We start from the raw sequence: 20125 nt of genomic DNA on the forward strand, positions 1-20125 counted from the left end.
GGGCTGTGCCTGCGGCATATGGAGGGTCCCAGGCTAGGGGTCTAATCGGAGCTGTAACCGCTGGCCTACGCCAGAGCCACAGCAATGCCAGGTCTGAGCCACGTCTGTGACCTACACCACAGCTTACGGCAACGCCGGATCGTTAACCCACTGAGCAAGGCCAGGGATCGAACCTGCAACCTCATGGTTCCTAGTTGGATTCGTTTCTGCTGCGCCACGACTGGAACTCTGGGTCTTTTTTTTTTTTTTTTGTCTTTTTAGGGCTGCACCCTTGGCGTATAAGGGTTCCCAGGCTAGGGGTCCAATTGGAGCTGCAGCCGCTGGCCTACGACAGAGCCACAGCCAATGCAGGATCCAAGCTGCATCTGCAACCTACACCACAGCTCATGGCAACGCTGGATCCTTAACCAACTGAGCAAGGCCAGGGATCAAACCTTTGTCCTCAAGAATGCTAGCTGGGTTCATGAACTGCTGAGCCACGACAGGAACTCTAGGTCTTCTTTTTTTTTTCACTCGTCTTGATGGAAGGTTTTTATTAAACTACCTTGTAGCCAGGAAAGTAAAATGACTTTTACTACAACACCTTAACAGCCAAAATGTGGGAAAAAGTCAATGTTCATAACACAGGAACTTGTCAAATCAATTATGGAATACCCCTACAATACATAATGGGATACGCTGCTACAACTCAATGAACAAAGCATTGGACTTCCTATTGATACAATGTTTCTGGTAGACAATTCACATATCCAAATTTTAAATAAGTCTATTTGTTAAACTATGAAATTCTACTTCTAAATTTATCGGATATACCCACACATACCCAGCATGGGCATGGCTGTAGGAAGTCATTTTGCAGTTATCTGTTCAAAGAAAGAGGTATGCATACTCTTTACCCTTGAGTCCACTTTGGGGATGTTAATTACAAAAAATAAGTAAGTAAATAAATAAAATAATATTAATAATAATTGTACAAAAAGATATATGTACAAGTATCCTTATTGTATCTTTACCTTATCTGCAATCACAAGTACCTAGAAACATCCTGAATGCCATCAACTGACAAATGGCTGAATACTGTCTGATATGTAACCATAAGCTTGTATTACTTTTGTGACTGAAAAAACTAAAGAGAAAAAACACAAATCAGGCACTAACCTGAAGTCATCTTCTTCCTCTTTCTCTTGTTCTGCTCCCTCTTCCTTTCAGGGAGGCTCTCCTCTCTTTTCTCTTCATCTTGTAGCTCCTGACAAGTTCCTGATGCTCCACACTCACCTGGGACAGACTTCTTACTTCCAAAAAAGTCCAGTCCTTGCAGTGCCTCCGAGGAATCAAAGTCATATTTCCTTTTTCCTATCTAAAACCCCAAAAATGTGTAAATGAAATCTATGGACTGACTGGCATTTCACCCTGGCAGTACTGGCAAGTAAGGATATGGGTAAAATCACTCATCTTTTTTATTTCTCACCAAATATTTCTTGAGCTGACAAGTGTATCTGGGCAAATGGAATCCAAAATGTTACCTTTTCTGACCTTTTAACAGTAATAATAATAATGAAAATAGCAACCGAGACTTATAAACACTTATCAGCATAACACTGCAATCAGGCAGACTTCTAAGCATGTTTAGACATATTAAATTACTTGATCCTTCAACAGTCCTAACGAGGTAAACAAAAATATCACAGATGAGAAAAACGGAGACATTAAGAGGTTAAGTAACTTGACCAAGGTCTCAAAACTAGTAACCGGCAGACCTAGGATCTGAACCCGTTTAATATGGTTCCAGAGTTCATACTCTTAACAATAACACTATACCATCAGTCAGAGTAAGAAGAAACACACATATTGCCCACACACAAATATGTCCCTAGTCCCAACACCAAGGTTGACACATTCAAGATTTTTCACGACAGGGGCCCCAACTACTCCCGATTTACCACTCACTATTTTCCTATGTTAAGAGCTCCCTTTTCTTTTTTGGTCGCGCCTACAGGCAGGTTCCCGGGCCAGGGATCGAACCTGTGCAATAGCAGCAAACCAAGCAGCTGCAAGACAACACCGGATCCTTAACCAGCCGCGCCACAAGGGAACCACAGAACTCCTTTTTCTAAAACGCTCTTCTCATTGGTTCCTTAACAAGCCGCGAAGTTGCGGGAATAAAACGCCCACCTAAAGCGGTACACGTGCGAAGACAAACCCGGAGAGACTACAGTGAATGAATGTTCTCTCCGTTTTGGACTGTTTCTGTTTTTCAAATTCCTTTACACTAGTTTCGGATAAAAGATTACTTTATAAAGAAAAAATTCGAACTTTGAATAAACTCAATAGGGCGGCCAGGGTTAAACGTGTCCGTGCTGGACCCAACTAAGTCTACAGAAGGATGGGTAGAGTTCATTCAGAAGGCTTGCAATAAGCTGAACGCCAAAGAAGAGAAAATAACCCTACAGCCACGCCACAGGGTTTCCGACTGCCGGCTCCCCGAGCAGCTAGTTCCTTCTCCGGCCCCTGCCCCTTCTCAGTTACTCGGGTTCCTGATTCGCTGCACACAGTACCTGGAATCGTGCTGCGTCCGCCGAGAAGCGTCTCACGTCGAACTTGGCCCCGGCGCCCAGCCGGCGAAACAGATCGTGGGCATCCATCTTTACCCAGAAAGCTTTGCGGTCCCACGGCGCCTGCGCAGAAGACTTCCTCTCCCAGAAGGTCTGGGTCTAGACCGTGGGCGGAAGTGCCTGGGCGGGGCGGAGCCTGGTGGCTGTGAGAGGTCCTTTGTTATTCATTTGTTCTAAAAAAATATTTATGAAAATCCTCTTAATGCTGGTCCCTGTTCTACACCTAAAGGAATAGTTTGGTAAACAACACGTCGGGAATCTCACCTCGGGAAACTTCCATTTTAGTGGGGATATAAGGTATTAATAAGTCGAATAATTTCTTTAAGAGCAAAGTGCTGTGACACAGAACAGTGTAATTAATAGAGAAAGGAAAGAAGAGCTACTTTTAGGTAGGTGAGTCAGGTTCACTCTGATGAAGTGATATTTAATCTAAGAGGAGGCAGATAAAAGAAACATATGCCTGAAGAAGGAAAAAGGTTTGGAACCTTGAGGAAATAGAAAGGCAACCAGGGTGACTGCAGCCAGGTTACCGTGAGGAAGCGTGGCACAGATAAGGTTGGAGGGACAAATGAAAACTAATCCTAGAGACTCATAACAAGGTCATGGAAAGGAATATGGATTTTAATATAAGCACGCTAGTGCAGCATGTTCATCACGTTTCATATTCATTTTCTTCATTGTGTTTGTACCAAACAAAATTTATATGTGCATTGCCTCCCCTTTCTAGAATGAAGTCCAGGACCACAGAGATCTAATTTGCTTCACCGCTGTATCTCCAGTTTCTGTGTGCTCTCAATAAAGTTTGATGAACGAGTGACTGCTTCATAAAAAATTACTCTGGCTGTTTTAGAGAATGGACCACAGAAGGGATAAGAGTGGAAACAGAGAGGTCAGTTAAAGCAGCAGTGATGATGGTGGCTTGGATTAGGGTGGTATCCATGCTTTGGAGTTAAATGGATAGATTGGCATATATTTTGGAGGTAGATCTAAATGCACCTGATGACTTTCATATGGAGGTAAGAAAAGCTGGAATCGCTCCTGGGTTTTTGATTTCAAATCTGGGGTAGATGGCATGCAATTTACTATGCTAGGAAAGACTGAGGGAAGAACAGCTTTTTGTGTGTGTGTGGATGAGGCATGGGGAAGTGGAATCATTTGGTATGGTTCAGACATGTTAAGATACTTCATTGACTTTATGTAGAGATGTCCAAGTAGATGGTTGATTTCACAAGTCTGAAGCTCAGGGGAAAAGGTCAGGGCTAGAAAAATTAATTTGGGAGTCATCAGCCTATAAATGGTACAATGGAATCATGTCAGGCCAGCATTTAATTTGTTAAAATTGAGTTATACATATTCAGCCAAAGAGTGTGAGAACGAAATTGTTTGATTCCTTTACACTCAAAGAAAGCAAACGTGGAGTGAGGATGAGATGAAGGATGTGAATCTGCTGCGCTCTCAGATGGATTCATTCAGTCCCTAATTCCCTCTTATAGTGGGAACATTTTAAAGATGTATCTTTAAAAATAAGTATTTTTCTTGAAACACGCTCCCTCTGTGAAAGCCCCAAGTACTTCATCTTTTGGTCAATAAAAACAATTTATCTCAACATGGGAGGAAAACAAATTGACTGAATATTTTAGGAAATAGAGTGTTGGTCTTCCATTTGGCCCATAAATATGGCCACAATCATATATAAAAATCAGCATCTGTGAAACCACACGTACTGTACTTTATGGGTGACTTAGGAATTTCCAAGAATAATTCTACCTCATGAGTTTTTTGTTTGTTTTTTTTTTTTAAATGAGCTGACTTTGGAATCCAGTCCCTATGTAAGTGGTGACAAACCCACATCAAAAAGCATGAACTGGAGTTCCAGTCGTGGCGCAGTGGTTAACGAGTCCGACTAGGAACCATGAGGTTACAGGTTCGGTCCCTGCCCTTGCTCAGTGGGTTAACGATCCGGCGTTGCCGTGAGCTGTGGTGTAGGTCGCAGACGCGGCTCAGATCCCGCGTTGCTGTGGCTCTGGTGTAGGCCGGTGGCTACAGCTCCGATTCAACCCCTAGCCTGGGAACCTCCATATGCCGTGGGAGCAGCCCAAGAAATAGCAACAACAACAACAACAACAAAAAGACAAAAGGACAAAAAAAAAAAAAGCATGAACTTAAATGCGATCACTTAGATTGTGTGAATTGGCAAGTGAAGGGGACCCAGAACTGAGTTTTGGAGTACCCCAGCATTTAGGGATCAGGTAGAGAAGAACATACCTACAAAACAAAAGTTTGAGGAGAAGAAACTGGTGAGGTAGGAAGGTAAAGGAATATGGTGTCATGGCAGCCAGATGAAAGTGTCAGGAAGGAAGTCCTGATCAGCTGTGTCAAAGGCTGTTGAGAGGCTGAGGACAAAGAACAAAGATCACAGCATTTGGCAACGTGGAGGTCACTAGTGACCTGATACTATCAGTTTCAGGGCATGGTGGATGGAGATGATCGAGTGGTATATGTGGAGAAATGGAGACTGTGATGAAGCCACCTCTTTCCAAAAGGTGCAGGCAGTACTGCTGGGCAGTGAAGACCCGTTTGAGTTAAAGACAATGAATTAAAAGAGAGACTAAGCAGCATGATTCAGCTGCTTGGATAAGGGTGTGAAGAAGTTGTATTGTTGGATTTAGCCAGGGTTAAAGTGTTTTCAGTAAATATGATAGACCCAAGAGGAAGAGGAAATCCCTAGGAATAGCTTTATTTATTAAAAATAATACTCTGGGGAGTTCTCTGGTGGTCTAGTAGTTCACCAGTGTGGCTCGGGTTCAGTCTCTGGTCTGGGAACCAAGATCCCACTTCAAACCACTACATGCCACAGCCAACAAGAAAAACAACAAAAAACCAACAAGAAAAGCCTAACGTCTGGGATTATATTAATCCAACCAACTTGCTTCCCAGCTTTCAGAGGAAAGAATTGTATTGCGTGTTAAATATGTGCTGTATGTTTTACTTTATAAGCATGTAATTGGAGTTAAACAAGTCTGATTTTTTTTTTTTTTAATATTACGGCCCTAACTGCTGTACATGGAAGTTCCCCAGGCCAGAGACTGAATCTGCATCACGGCTGTGGCAACAAGGATCCTTTAACCCACTGTGACGGGCTGGGGATCAAACCCACACCTCTGAAACAACCCAAGCCACTACAGTCAGATTCCTAACCCACTGCATCACAGCAAGAACTCCTGAACAACTCTGAATTTATTTTTATTTTTATTTTTTTAGGGCTGCTCCCGCGGCATATGGAGGTTCCCAAGCTAGGGGTCTAATCAGAGCTGGAGCCGCCGGCCTATGCCAGAGCCACAGCAACAGCAGCGCCAGATATGAGCCACATCTGCGACCTACACCACAGTTCACAGCAACACCAGATCCTTAAACCATTGAGCAAGGCCAGGGATCGAACCTGCATCCTCATGGATCCTAGTTGGGCTCATTACCACCGAGCCACGAAGGGAGAGCCCAACAACTCTGAATTTAAATCCCTCCCAGACTCTTCACCTATTAGGCATGACCTGGTCAAATTAACCTCTCTTGGTCTAATTTCCTCATTTGTAAAATGAGCATCATGATAGCTACGGCAGGATTGTTAGGAGGCTTAAGCAGAGCTCCTAAGGCAGTGGTGTATAGTGGAAAGAGCATGGGTTTGGGGAGTCAGGAAGAATTCTGCGTGAATCCAGTTGTGTCATTTAATAATTTGGTGAGTTATTTCATTGGTTTGTGCCTCAATTTCCTCATTGGTTAAGTAGAGATTTTAGGATTATAATATCTACCTTGAAGTCTAGGAGTGATATTGGTTCACCACACGGAGCTCAAAATGGTGAGAATTGGCTCCAGATTCTTTCTTCCTTTCTTCCTCCCTCCATCCCTGTCTTCCATCCTTCCTTCCTTTCTTTCTCCTTCTTTCTCTTCCTTCATTCCTCCCTTCTTTCTTTATCCCTTTTCTCTTTCTTTCCTTCTTTCTTTCTCTATCTAATGTATATTTATCTATATTAGCAATATGTATCATATATATGCTATTGTGTGAAGCATTTGGAACAAAATCGCAAACATAGTAGGTGCTTAATAAATAATTGTTCTTCATCCTTACAGTCTATTCTCCTAGAGCAATAATTTTTTTTTAGAAGGTACTTTGAGATTGAAATCTTTTTATTTATTTTATTTATTTATTTTTGCTCTTTTTGCTATTTCTTGGGCTGCTCCCTCGGCATATGGAGGTTCCCAGGCTAGGGGTCTAATCGGAGCTGTAGCCACCAGCCTACGCCAGAGCCACAGCAACGAGGGATCTGAGCCATGTCTGCAACCTACACCACAGCTCACGGCAACGCCGGCTAGGGGTCTAATCGGAGCTGTAGCCACCAGCCTACGCCAGAGCCACAGCAACGCGGGATCTGAGCCATGTCTGCAACCTACACCACAGCTCACGGCAACGCCGGATCGTTAACCCACTGAGCAAGGGCAGGAACCGAACCCGCAACCTCATGGTTCCTAGTCGGATTCGTTAACCACTGCGCCACAACGGGAACTCCTGAAATCTTTTTATTTTCATGTGTGTGCATTTTTAAAATTCAAGTACAGTTGATTTACAATGTTGTGCCAATTTCTGCTGTATAGCAAAGTGACCCAGTCATACATATACATACATTCTTGTTGTCATATCATCCCCCATCATGTTCTATCTCAAGAGACTGGACACAGTTCCCTGGGCTACACAGAAAAACCCCATTGCCCACCCCATTGCTGAACCATTCTAAATGTTTGCGTCTACTAACCCCAAACTCCCAGTCCATCCCACTCCCTCCAGCCTTCCTTCTTGGCCACCACAAGTCTGTTCTCCATGTCTGTGAGTCTGTTTCTGTTCCACAGATAGGTTCATTTGTGCCATATTCTAGATAGAGCAATAATTCTTGACCTTAATAGTGCATTAGAATTCCCTAAGGAGCTTAAAAGAAAAAACAAAAACAAAAACAAAACAAAACAAAAAACTAAAGAAAATGAGTCCCGCATCCCAGAAATGCTGGTTTAATTTTTCTGGAGTACTCTCTGGGCTGTAATTCTTTTTTTTCTTTTTTGGGGGGGACTAGGGATTGAATTAGAGCTGCAGCTGCCAGCCTACACCACAGCCACAGCAACTTGGGATCCCAGCCACATCTGCAACCTACACCACAGTTGGCAGTAATGCTGGATTCTTGACCCACTGAATGAGACCAGGGATTGAACCCGAATCCTCATGGATATTAGTTGGGTCTTAACTCATGGAGTCATGGCAGGAATTCCTGGCCTGTAATTTTTGATAGCTTCTCCAGTGATTCTACTTGCAATCAGGGTTAAGAATCACTGTTCGAATTATCTTCCTAAAGTCCAAATAAGTCGCTTCTCTGCTTAGAAACATCTCATGATTCTCCATGGTCTACTGTCTACTTGGAGTGTAGTCCGAGCTCCAGGGTCTTGTGTGCCAGACCCTGAGCAGTGATTCTCAATGCTTTCAGGGCATATGACTCACTCCCAGAAATAACTTCGGCTTGGGTTCAACTCCCCTCAGGCCTTTTACTTACCAGTTGTGTGATTTTAGCAAGTTCCTTATCCTCTCTAACCTCCAAGTTTGTCATCTACTTTCAGCTTTGCTTCTTCTAACTCTGAAACTTGGTACATATTTTCCTTTATTCTTGGAATCCTCTCTCCTTTTTCTCTCTGGAAAACTCCTTATATTCTTCGAAATTCAGTTTATATGACTTACAAAAGGGGGGAAAGGGGTGGGAGGGATAAATTGGGAATTTGGGATTAACAAATCATACTGCTATATATTACATAGATAAACACCCAGGAGCTACTTATAGCACAGGGAACTATATTTAATATCTCATAATAACCTATCATGGAAAAGAATGCAAAGAATTTTATATATGTATATATGTCTGAATCACTTTGCTAACACGTGAAACATTGTAAATCAACGATACGTCAATAAAAAAAACTCAGTTTCTATGTTCTCTCCTCTGAAGCTCACCCTGAATGTCCCCTCCTTGTCATAGTCCATCTTCTTTCACTGAGTTCTCAGACCACTTTGTAAATACCTCTATTTTAGCTCTTTCCTGTTGTACTGTAACCAGACTTTTTAAGCCTTTTGAGGGCTGGGTCTGTATCTCATTTGTCTTCATGTTATGCTGGCCTAGCATGGATACTGTTTTATAATTAAATGGTCAATAAATCTTGTTGAATGAATGAAGTCAAATAAAATAAGACAGAGATTCCTGAAACGGCCAACCAGGTGGATTTAGGAAAGGACCTATATCTTCTGCTTGGTGCTTTGTAATACATTTTGGCTGAATGAGTGAATAAAGTCAAATGGAAAGTGTCAGACTGCTAACATTTTCTACCTTGACAATGTCCAGGCTGACTCATTAAGGGGCCATTTCCTCTTGGGAAAAAAAACAAAACAAAACAATTAAAAACCCTCGTCAATAAAAGTAGTGAGGAAATTGAATCGTGGTTTTGTATAACTGGAATTTCTCCAAAAACCAGTATGGTCTGACTGGTAGACACACATGGTTTCTCAACTGTAGCCAAGTGGGAACACAAACTTTGTAGAAGGCTACAGTGGGAGCTGCTTGGGATAGCTTGTTGTTATGGACAGAGTGATCACTTCATGCCCTGAAAGTATGTTTTTGAAAATCTTTCCTCCACTCCCGGCTTCTCATTCAACAAACTTGCCATTGTTTTCACTGTGTATTCGGCATGGACTTGGGCCTAGAGATGCAGAAACAGATTAGATTCAGTCCTTGTTCTCAAGTAGCTTAAAGCCTATGAAGGATAGTGACTAAAGCCTGTTAGAGTCTGTTTTCAAACAGAGCCAGGAAATTCTCCAAGCGCTGTAGTATAAGTTTTAGGAGGTAAGGGAGTGTTTGCTCCCTGGTGGCAGGATGGGATGGGCTTTGTAGGAAGTTGGGAAAGGTTTGTAGTGGACAGAAAGCTTGCAAACCCTTAAAAAAATACTTATTGACAAATTAGACGAGACAGGCAAATCTCTTCTAAATTAAGGGAACAGGAGCAACAGATGTAAGGCAGTCCGAAAATGCTTGTTGTGTTTGGGGATCTACCAGTGGTTCAACAAAACTGGAAGTGGATCATGGAGCTAGACAGGTAGGTAAGGACCAGCCCCATACCCCTGGTGGGTATGCCGAAGAGTTTGGACCTAATCTTGTGGACACTGAGAGCCATTAAAGGATGTGTCAAGTCAGTGATAGAAAGAACTTTTTTAATTCTGAAAGATCACTCGAGCAGCAGCATGGAAGGGAGCCAAGTCTGGAGCCAGGGAGACCAGGAGACTACCGCTGTAGTAGTTGAGTGAGGGAAGAAGGCAGTAGCAAAGGGAAGAAAAGAAAGGAGCAGATCTAAAGGACATTAAGGTGGTCACATTGGTAGCATTCCCTTCGTGACTGGATGTAGGAGGACGGGGACAGGGAAGAAACCTAAGGTAGCTCCGAGGTCTCAAATGTCAGTGACTGGGTGAGGGTGTCTCTGTCGAAGGAGATTGGGAATAATGGAGAGCTAGGTTCGCGTGAGAACAATACAATAAGGTTAATTTTGAGAAGGTTGAGTTTGAGATTTCTGTAGAACACCTGAGTGGAAAACTCATGGTCATTTGGAAATAGGAGTTATTATTTCTTTGGAAAGGGGGCTAGAAACTTCTAGATCATAGCTTCAGGGTCTTAATTAAAATATAAGTTGAGGAGAGGGTCATTGGCTATAGATAACAAACCCAGCAGCCATTCACACTTAGATAAAACTCTTACTTTCCCTGGGGCTGAGTTCATGTCAAATACTGGAGCTTCACCAGTACGCATGTACTTTAGAAATCCAAATCCAGTAGTTCAGGAATCCAAATTCTTACAGTTTTTGTACATTTCTCTCTTTTTTTTTTGCCATCAAGAGTCCAAAGTCCAAATTGGTGAGTCAAAAGTATGGAATGTCATTTTCAGGCTTTAGTGGCAGTATAATGCAACGTAAATGTAACCACTCAAATATGCTTGTCATCAGGACAGACCTCAAGTAAATACTGCCAGGACCAAAGCTGACCTCACGGTGGCACTCCAGTCTTGTTGGAATACAGGGCTCCGGCGTCATTTTACTAATCTCTAAGTGGACAGTCCACACTTAAGTCAAGAGTTAGCATAAATTCTGGGTCTATAGACCCCACAGTTAAACTTTCTGGGAAGAATTTACAGGGAAGAGTATGCTTTTTTAATTTTTATTTTTGTCTTTTTTGGGCCACACTTGTGGCATATGGAAGTTCCTAGGCTAGGGATCCAATCAGAGCTGTAGCTGCCAACCTACGCCAGAGCCACAGCAACATGGGATCCGAGCCACGTCTGCGACCTACACCACAGGTCTCTGGCAACGCCGGATCCTTAACCCACTGAGCGAGGCCAGGGATCGAACCCGCATCCTCATGGATGTTAGTTGGGTTCGTTCACCTCTGAGCCATGACAGGAACTCCAAGGATATGCTTTTCTGTTTTTAAATCCACTCTGACTTAAGGATGGATCAACAGTATAGGTGTATAATATGGCAGCAAGTCTCCATCAGAGTTCAAAACAATACCTCATTATTAGTTATTAATAGCTACCATTATGTGGCTCAGTGGGTTATGAACCTGACTAGTATCAATGAAGATGTGGGTTCCTTCCCTGGTCCTGCTCAGGTGGGTTGAGGATTCGGCATTGCTGTGAGCTGTGGATCTGGCGTTGCTGTGGCTGTGGTGTAGGCCAGCAACTGTAGCTCTGATTCTACCCCCAGCCTGGGAACCTCCATATGCCTGATGCAGGTACGGCCCTAAAAAAAAAAAGCTACTATTAATGGGTGCCAATCGAGTGCCACATATAGTTTAGGGTACTTTTCATATTATACGAGCTCATTGAACTCCTTACACCTGCTCTGTGAGATTGACGATTATTCTCATTTTTCTGAGGAAGAAACTGAAGCTCAAAGACATTGTCACATAGGTAGGAATTAGCCATGATGTGTTTTGAACCCGTTCTGTGTGATTCTAAAATCTGAGATCTTTAGACAAGGCTGCTTTGTCTCATATTATTGATGCTGAAATTAAAGTTGTAACAAATGAAACTTTGTGGTTTCTATGGGTGTAGACTGTTTGGATTGAGATGGCTTAAATAATACTGTATTTAGGGAGAGCTAGTGAGGACACCTATGGTAAATTTGAGGCCTCTTCCTAAAACTCTTTACCACATGTGAGAAACAGGATATTTCCATAGTTACAAAGGATGTCCCGTAAGGTATTTGTTAATTCTAAAGAGAAAAATAGCAGATTTACAATGGAGAAAACTTACAGACGCTATGTTAATAAAAGTATAAATGATAAAGTACAAATGTGGTAAGATATCCGTGTCTGTACCCCGGAGAGATTCTTTTCCTTTTAAGGCGGAAAAAACAAAGTGACAGGGAGGGTCTGTTGACCTCACTGGTCAGCAATGGAGCAGAGGACTAATTTTTATCTTTGATCGCTATCTGTGAAAGCTCAAATCCCACAGAGGTTTCCAAATGAAATATTTACCTTTCTAAGGGGTAGAGCATTATTGGCGAATCCCAGACCCTGTATAAAGAAAGGAAGACTCCCAAATGAAAGACACAAATAATGAAACTCCAGAATAATGTTATTATACTGACCACAGACGGTAGAGGTGGGAGTTAGTGGTCCTTACTCCTCTAGTGCTTATTCAAGAGTGTCAAGTCATATTTATAAAGCATTTTAAAAATGCCTCGCAGACTTCAAAGCCATGAAGCTACTCTGTATCTCTCGGAGGTAATGGCAGCATTTTGTACATCTTCAGCCTAAGATAATGACCAATCTGCCCCCCTTTTTTTTTTTTAGAATGGTTCTTTTAGTGAGAAGGAAAAGATGTCTAGAGAAGCTTTTTGTTCACTGTGTCGGTGTTTGCATGATTTACAGTATAATTAACCACCCCTGTAGCACCAGCAGACCAGCTCCCTTCACTATTCATCATGTTTCCAGTGACTTCAGATCATCAACTCTGCTGGGAGGAAATACCTCCTCCTTAGAGATGTAAAAATACCATGTCCCTGATCATTCCCACAGGCAGAATGTGATCCATCCAACAGGATATCAGTACTGTTTTTCAGATCTAAGGGATTCCCCCGGCCCACTATTTTTGTACATCAAAATACTCTCAGAGCTAAAATCTAATTAAATAAGTACGTGCAAAATATAATACTCTTTAGGAAGGATTTTGTTATTCAATTGCTGATAATCACCAGGATGTATTCGTTAAGATATAAAAGTCTAGTAACTCAAAATCTAAAACAAAACACATATATAATAAATACTATCATAAAAACTATTTTAAATCTCTAGATTAAAACCCTATTAGGTATCTAAAAAAATTTCAAAGGTGTCTCCTATGGGCCGAGTACTTCTACCTCTAAGAAGTTACCCTAAAGGTACCCCTCCACCAATATACAAATGTACATGCATTAAGTTAATTATTGTAGCACTGTCTGTATTTGGAAAGTATTGGAAGCAACGTAAATGCCCATGTGGAGGAGAGAATTAACTATGGTTGAAGCACAATAGAGCACTACACAGGTGTAAAAAAGAAGGAAGAAGATGTTTGCAAACAGATATGGAATAATTTCTAGGATATACTGTTTAGTGAAAAAAGCAAAGGACAAAAAAGTATCTATAGTGTGACATCTTTTGTGTAAGAGAAAAGGGGACGTGAGAAAATATGCAAGTGCTTGCTTTTTGACTAAAAAGCAAAACAGGAAGGAGAAACTAGAAATTAATGAGATTCCTGTTATGTACAGGAGGTGGTTGGGAATGAGGTTGAAAGAGTGAGTAGAAGATGGATAGTGACATTTCTCTTGATTATTCCTTTGCATATGGTTCTGTCTTTTGGAGCCATGTTAATGATTTATATATTAAGCAAAACACACCACCACAGCCTCCCCACTACATGCACACAGGGGAAAAGCCTAAAAGTGGAATACAAACAAATCAGCCTAACAGTTTTGAATGAATAATATAATCACATGGAAAAGCAAATGTACATGTGTGGGAGGGAAAACTAACTCAACCCAAGTAACTTCAGAATACATATTTTTTGGGCTATATATGCTCAGATTAAAGAACAAATGAACTATAAACGAATATTAAACTGTAATTGGTTTGTTTTTGTGCAGTGATTGGGTGGTTATTAATAGCAATTCTTTTTTTATAATTCAATGAATTTTATTATTATTATTATTATTATCTTTATAGTTGTGCAGCCATCATCACAACCTAATTTTGGAACTTTTCCATTCCAAACCCCCAGTCTACCCCCTCTCCCCGCTATCTGTCCCCTCTGGTAAGCATAAGCGTTTCAATGTCTGTGAGTCTTTATAACGTCTGGTCTTACATTTAGGTCTTTAAACCATTTTGAGTTTATTTTTGGGTATGGTGTTAGCGAATGTTCTAATTTCATTTTTTAACATGTAGCTTGTCCAGTTTTCTCAGCACAACTTATTGAAGAGACAGTCTTTCTTCCATTGTATGTTCTTGCCTCCTTTGTCATAGATTAGTTGACCAAAGGTGCTTGGGTTTATTTCTGAGCCTTCTATCATGTTCCATTTATCTGTATTTCTGTTTTTGTGTTAGTACCATACTCTTTTGATGACTGTAGCTTAGTAGTATAGTCTGAAGTCAGGGAGCCTGATTCCCCCACTTCCATTTTTCTCTTTAATACTGCTTTTGCTGTTTGAGGTGTTTTGTGTTTCCATACAATTTTTTTAAAGAAAACAATGATAGTAATGTATTATCACTCACTGAGGAAAATAAGAATACACAGACATGTAAGTAAACAAAAGAGTAAATAACGTAGCAGAAGGGAAAGTGAGTCCCAGTAGAATAAATAAATGTAGAAAGAATAAATATAAATGGAATTCTACAGCTAATAAATGTAGAAGGAATGATGGAATTAGAAAAATCACAAAATGGCAACCATAATACTCATAATGTGAATCATCAGTGGATGGTAAAAAGATTGGGTAAAATTTGGATGAGAAACAGGATATTTACATAACCACAAAATAGGTTCTCACAAGATAGTATTAATTACAAAGAGGAAAGTAATAAATTGATAGTGGAGAAATCTGGCATATTAACAAAATGATCAAAGTCAATGATAAAGCCAATGTGGTAAAATATTGATATTTGGGAAATTTTGGTGAGCGATATGCAGGAATTTTTGGTATTATGCTTGCAACTTTTCTGAGATTATATAAAAATAAAAAGTTAAAAAGAAAAGGCAATTAAAGCACTTCTGAGGAGTTTGCTAGGCCACAGCAAGACAAGGCTGCAATCAATATATAGCAAGTTAACTCCACCTGCCTCCTCTGCAGAACAGTTTCCGGAAATCACTGTTAGGGAGTAAGGGATGGCTGGAGGGCAAAAACCTTAGTGGATGTTTCTTTGAACAAAATTTTTTATTTTTATTTTTTAAATTTAAATTTAATTAAAAGAAACTTTGTTGGCATTCTTTTATTTTTTGTCCTTTTAGGGCCACACTTGTGGCATGTGGAGGTTCCCAGGCTAGGGGTCAATTTGGAGCTATAGCCACTGGCCTACACCACAGCCACAGCAACACCAGATCCAAGCTGCATCTTTGACCCACACCACAGCTCAGGGCAACACTGGATCCTTAACCTCTGAGCGAGACCAGGGATTGAACCTGCGTCCTCATGGTTACTAGTCAGATTTGTTTCCACTGTGTCACAATGGGAACTCAGAACAAAATATTTATTTATGTATTTATTTATTTGCTTTTTTGTTTGTCTGTCTTTTTAGGGCCACACGTGAGCATATGGAGGCTCTCAGGCTAGGGGTACCACAGCCACAGCAACACCAAATCCAAGCTGCCTCTGTGACCTACATCATAGCTCACAGCAACACCGGATCCTTAGCCCACTGAATGAGGCCAGGGATCAACCCTGCATCCTCATGGATACTAGTCAGATTTGTCTCTGCTGCACCACAATGGGAACTCCAGAACAAAATTTTTAAAACTTTTTTTTTTTGAAAAGATGTAAACCTGTTGGAAAAGAATTTTTGATATAAAATTTGAAAAACACTATTATGCACCACAAAGTCTGTTTCTAGTTCTTAAAAATAAATGATTGGATGGCAATTTAAATCCCGTGAGACATAAAAATCAAAGAAATTTAAAAAATTAAAAATGGAGTAATTTCTGTTCTCTGGGAACAGGGAACTGGGAAGTTAGTAGATTTAATAGAAAGTTTTTGATTGTGATGGCTGTTATAAAGCTTTGATGTTACCGATGCAGAGACACACTCTCAAACCGGTGTTTTTCCCATCACATAGAAATAAGTGTGAGGGAGTTCCTGTCGTGGCGCAGTGGTTAACGAATCCGACTAGGAACCATGAGGTTGCAGGTTCGATCCCTGCCCTTGCTCAGTGGGTTAACGATCCGGCGTTGCCATGAGCTGTGGTGTAGGTTGCAGACGCGGCTCGGATCCCGCGTTGCTGTGTCTCTGGCGTAGGCCGGTGGCTACAGCTCCAATTGGACCCCTAGCCTGGGAACCTCCATATGCCGTAGGAGCGGCCCAAGAAATAGCAAAAAGACCAATAAATAAATAAATAAATAAATAAATAAATAAATAATCCACCCCCCCCCAAAAAAAAGAAATAAGTGTGAGGAGGGAGTTCCCATCATGGTGCAGCAGACACGAATTTGACTAGGAACCATGAGGTTGTAGGTTCGATTCCTGGCCTTTCTTAGTGGGTTAAGGTTCTGGTGTTGCTGTGAGCTGTGGCGTAGGTCGGGGGCTACAGCTCTGATTGGACCCCCCCCCCCCCCGGAAACCTCCTTATGCCATGGGTACGGCCCTAAAAAGACAAAAGACCAAAAAACAAACAAACAACAATGACAACAACAACAAAAGAAGTAAGTATGAGGAGTCCCTGTCGTGGCTCAGTGGTTAGCAAACCTGATTAGTATCCACGAGGACTCGGGTTCAACACCTGGCCTTGCTCAGTGGGTTAAGGATACGGCGTTGCCTTGAGCTGCAGTGTAGGTCGCAGACACGGCTTGGGTGTGGAGTGGCTGTGGCTGTGGCTGGCACCTACAGCTTCAATTCAACCCCTAGCCCAGGAACCTCCATACCCCACGGGTGCAGCCCTAAAAGAAGCCAAAAAAAAAAAAGTATAAGATTGTTGAAAAGAACTGTCCTAAAAAATACTGCTGCAAAGACTTGCCATTGATTATTCTAAATATTGTTCATATATTAACCCATTTAACCTCGCTGCAACTCCGTGCAGTAGACACTGTATTGTTAGACAGTTTACAATCGAGAAAAAAAACCAAGGTTTTCAAACATCCTTGATTAACTGGGTTCTCAGTGCCTGATGGTTTTGTCACGGCAACTCAGGTCGAAGAAACACCAGTTAATTCCATTTATTAGGTTGTTAGAGCCAAATACCTTAACATCTGTTTCTGATTTCACAATTCAGTAGCTGTTAAAAATACATATACGTTGAAAGAGAAAATACATTATTTCCTTGTTAAATAAATAATCGCGATTACTTACCAGTTGGACGGATGAGCCTGTTGAGTGCTGCACATTTCAAACCTTGAGCTCAGGTCAGACACTGGCACCCTCAATTTCACAGCAGCTTCAGAGTCCAGCTTCTCAAAGATATGACATCATCAAAAGGATAACAGTCTCACGTTTATATCGAGATCTACTGTGCACTAGAGGTTCTCATGCTTTCTGAGAGATGTTGAGGTTAACTGCTACCCTTGAAACTTTTTTTTTTTTTCATTTTTGGCTGCCCGAGGCATGTGGAGCTCCCGGGCCAGGGTTTAGATCCCAGCCACAGTCTTGACCTAAGCCACGGCTGTGGCAACCACAGGATCTTTAACCCACTGTGCCTTGGGGGTTGAACTTGTAACCCAGCGCTCCCAAGACACAGCTGATCCCACTGCGCCACAGAAGGAGCTCCACCCTTGAAACTTTAAAATTTTTTATGTTGCCCCATGGGCTTGCTGCTGTGGCACCCTGTGGTGCTTTGGGGCACAGTTTAAGAACTGTGGATCTAGGAGTTCCCTTTGTGGCTCGGCAGTTAACAAACCCAACTAGGATCCATGAGGATGTGGGTTTGATCCCTGGCCTCACTCAGTAGGTTGCTGGTGAGCTGTGGTGTAGGTTGCACATGCAGCTTGGATTCTGTGTTGCTGTGGCTGTGGTATAGGCTGGCAGTTGAAGCTTTGATTCAACCCCTAGCCTAGCCTGGAAACTTCCATAGGCCACAAGTGTGGCCCTAAAAAGTAAAAAAAAAAAGTGGATCTAACAGAATTATTATTCAGTTTGGGGGAAAATCAAAATCAGAATAGTGTGAACATTAACAAATTGTATAAAGTGTTAACATTTAAAAAGCTTGTTTTTCGAGTGTCTTGTTCTATCTGATTGCTTTGGGATAGACTTTTTTAAAAATATTATAGTGAACTTACAATATTGTATTAGTTTCGGGTATACAGCAAGTGACTCAATAGTTTTATAGATTGTATGGGTTAGATTCCTATTTTACAGATAACAAAACAGAAACAAAATCATCTGGAACGAACAATAAAATGTTACCATCTTATAGGTCAAAGGTAAATGCTGGTATTTAAGGAGTGGAAAGCTAGACAGTACATGATAAATGTTTCAGCTGATAATATATGTAATAAAAATATTTTATACTACCAAGTACATACAGTGAACTCGAGGAACTTGGCAAGTTTAAATTGACCCTCTCTTTTAAGCAAATTTATTACTTCAAAACTGGACGGTTTTAAACCAGTATGTATACAAGGGGCTTGATTATGTTGCAAAAGAATATTATTTAAGATTCCTCGGTACCTTGAGGGTATGATGTAGTTCAGTGAAATTGAGATGCATGCCTGGAATTCCTTGGTGGCCTCTTAGTTAAGGATTCAGTGTTGTCACTGCTGGGGTAGGGGTTCGATCCCTGGCCCAGGAACTTCTGCATGCTGTGAGGGCAGGCAAAATAAATAAATAAATAAAAATAAAATTTAAGAAAGGTGTATGCTTAACTCTTTTCGAACACATTCATTTATAACTATCGCTTTGTTGCTTACATTGCATTTTGAGTTTTCTGTCGTTTAGGAGGATAGGAAGGAAAACACTCACCTCTTAATTATACACAGAGGGCAAACAAAACAGAGAGAAGCAGTGAGTTTGCTTAGCATCACACAGTAAGAAATTAGGAGGCATTACTTACTCATCTGTGTTCTAAAAAATCATGTCAAAAGATCATATATGACATGTTAGTACCTAACAGCTGTAGTTCTTTTCACAATAAGGTAATGAGGTGGAACAATCAATAAATAAGCTCAAAAGTGCCTATTTCTGCAAGATTTGGGACTAGAGATTTTTTGCCCAAGAATTTGTCTCAGTTGTGTCGACTATACTGATTCTTTAGATAATGCCAGCAGAGTTGGTGCAGTGGAAACGGATCCGACTAGGAACCATGAGGTGGCTGGTTAAATCCCCGGCCTTGCTCAGTGGGTTAAGGATCTGGAGTTGCTGTGAGCTGTGGTGTAGGTTGCAGACACAGCTTGGATCTGGGGTTGCCGTGGCTGTGGGGTAGGCCAGCAGCTGCAGCTCTGATTTGACCCCTAGCCTGGGAACCTCATATGCCATGGGTATGGCCCTAAAAAAACAACAAAAAAAAGACCCCCTCCCCCAAAGAAAAGGATAATGACAGCATGGAGTATCCCATGAATGATGTGATTGAAATAGGCTTAATGACAGGTGGAAGGAAATGCTTATTCCTGCTTTACTCCAATGTTTATTTTGATTAGTATGTAACTTCAGCTCATGAAGAACCAAGAAAGTTTCACTTCACTTTGCCATCATCATTTTAATGGCAGGTTGACTCAACAAAGCTGGGGTTCCCAGAGCATTGAGTAAAACACCACTGAGCCCTGGTCAATATCTTGACCACACCTCAAAGATACCATTGAGGTCCATCTGCAAAGTTCTCCTGCAGCCCAGACTGAAGTATCTTCCTGGGGGCCTCTGTTATTTTAATTATGGAGAAATTACTGAGCATAGCCTTTGATAGCCACTTAGCTGTGTGACTGTCACTCCCTTTCTTTTCATTGTTCAGGCTGAGTACCTGGGATTCTTTAAGGTAGAAATAAAGGCCCTTCCCCGGGTCCTTGGCAGAAGTGGAGAAATCTAAGATAATCCCAGTGGAGAAGTGGTCTTTTTATAGTTCTGAATAGTAGGTCTATTGTTGTTGCTTGGATCTGAACAATTGTCTTCAAGACTATGAGCCAATAGTTTGCTATCCAAAGTTTCATTTAAATATCGTGATGAATTGGCTGCAAAAAAGAGGAGTGGGGAGGAATGTGAAAGGGCTTGGATGACAAAGAACC

The 20125-nt window shown here is 41.4% G+C and overlaps 1 protein-coding gene across 3 annotated transcripts in view; it reads right to left on the minus strand.

The window, feature by feature from the left end:
• The window catches only part of DDX52 (DExD-box helicase 52), a 37890-nt gene extending 20441 nt beyond the window's left edge, over positions 1–17449 (minus strand). The window contains exons 1-3 of one of the 3 annotated variants that reach the window (XM_047757901.1): positions 17268–17449; positions 2556–2785; positions 1159–1357 (exon numbers count right to left, since the gene is read on the minus strand). In XM_047757901.1, coding sequence (XP_047613857.1) covers positions 1159–1357; positions 2556–2642 — 286 coding nt within the window. In that variant the 5' untranslated portion in view covers positions 2643–2785; positions 17268–17449. The remainder of the gene's footprint in view (positions 1–1158; positions 1358–2555; positions 2786–17267) is intronic. The other 2 variants (XM_047757900.1, XM_047757902.1) reach the window with 2 other exon arrangements.
• Positions 17450–20125: the final 2676 nt, after the last annotated feature.

The sequence above is a fragment of the Phacochoerus africanus genome, chromosome 14, assembly GCF_016906955.1.
Source record: "Phacochoerus africanus isolate WHEZ1 chromosome 14, ROS_Pafr_v1, whole genome shotgun sequence".
In the NCBI taxonomy this organism is placed as follows: Eukaryota; Metazoa; Chordata; class Mammalia; order Artiodactyla; family Suidae; genus Phacochoerus; species Phacochoerus africanus.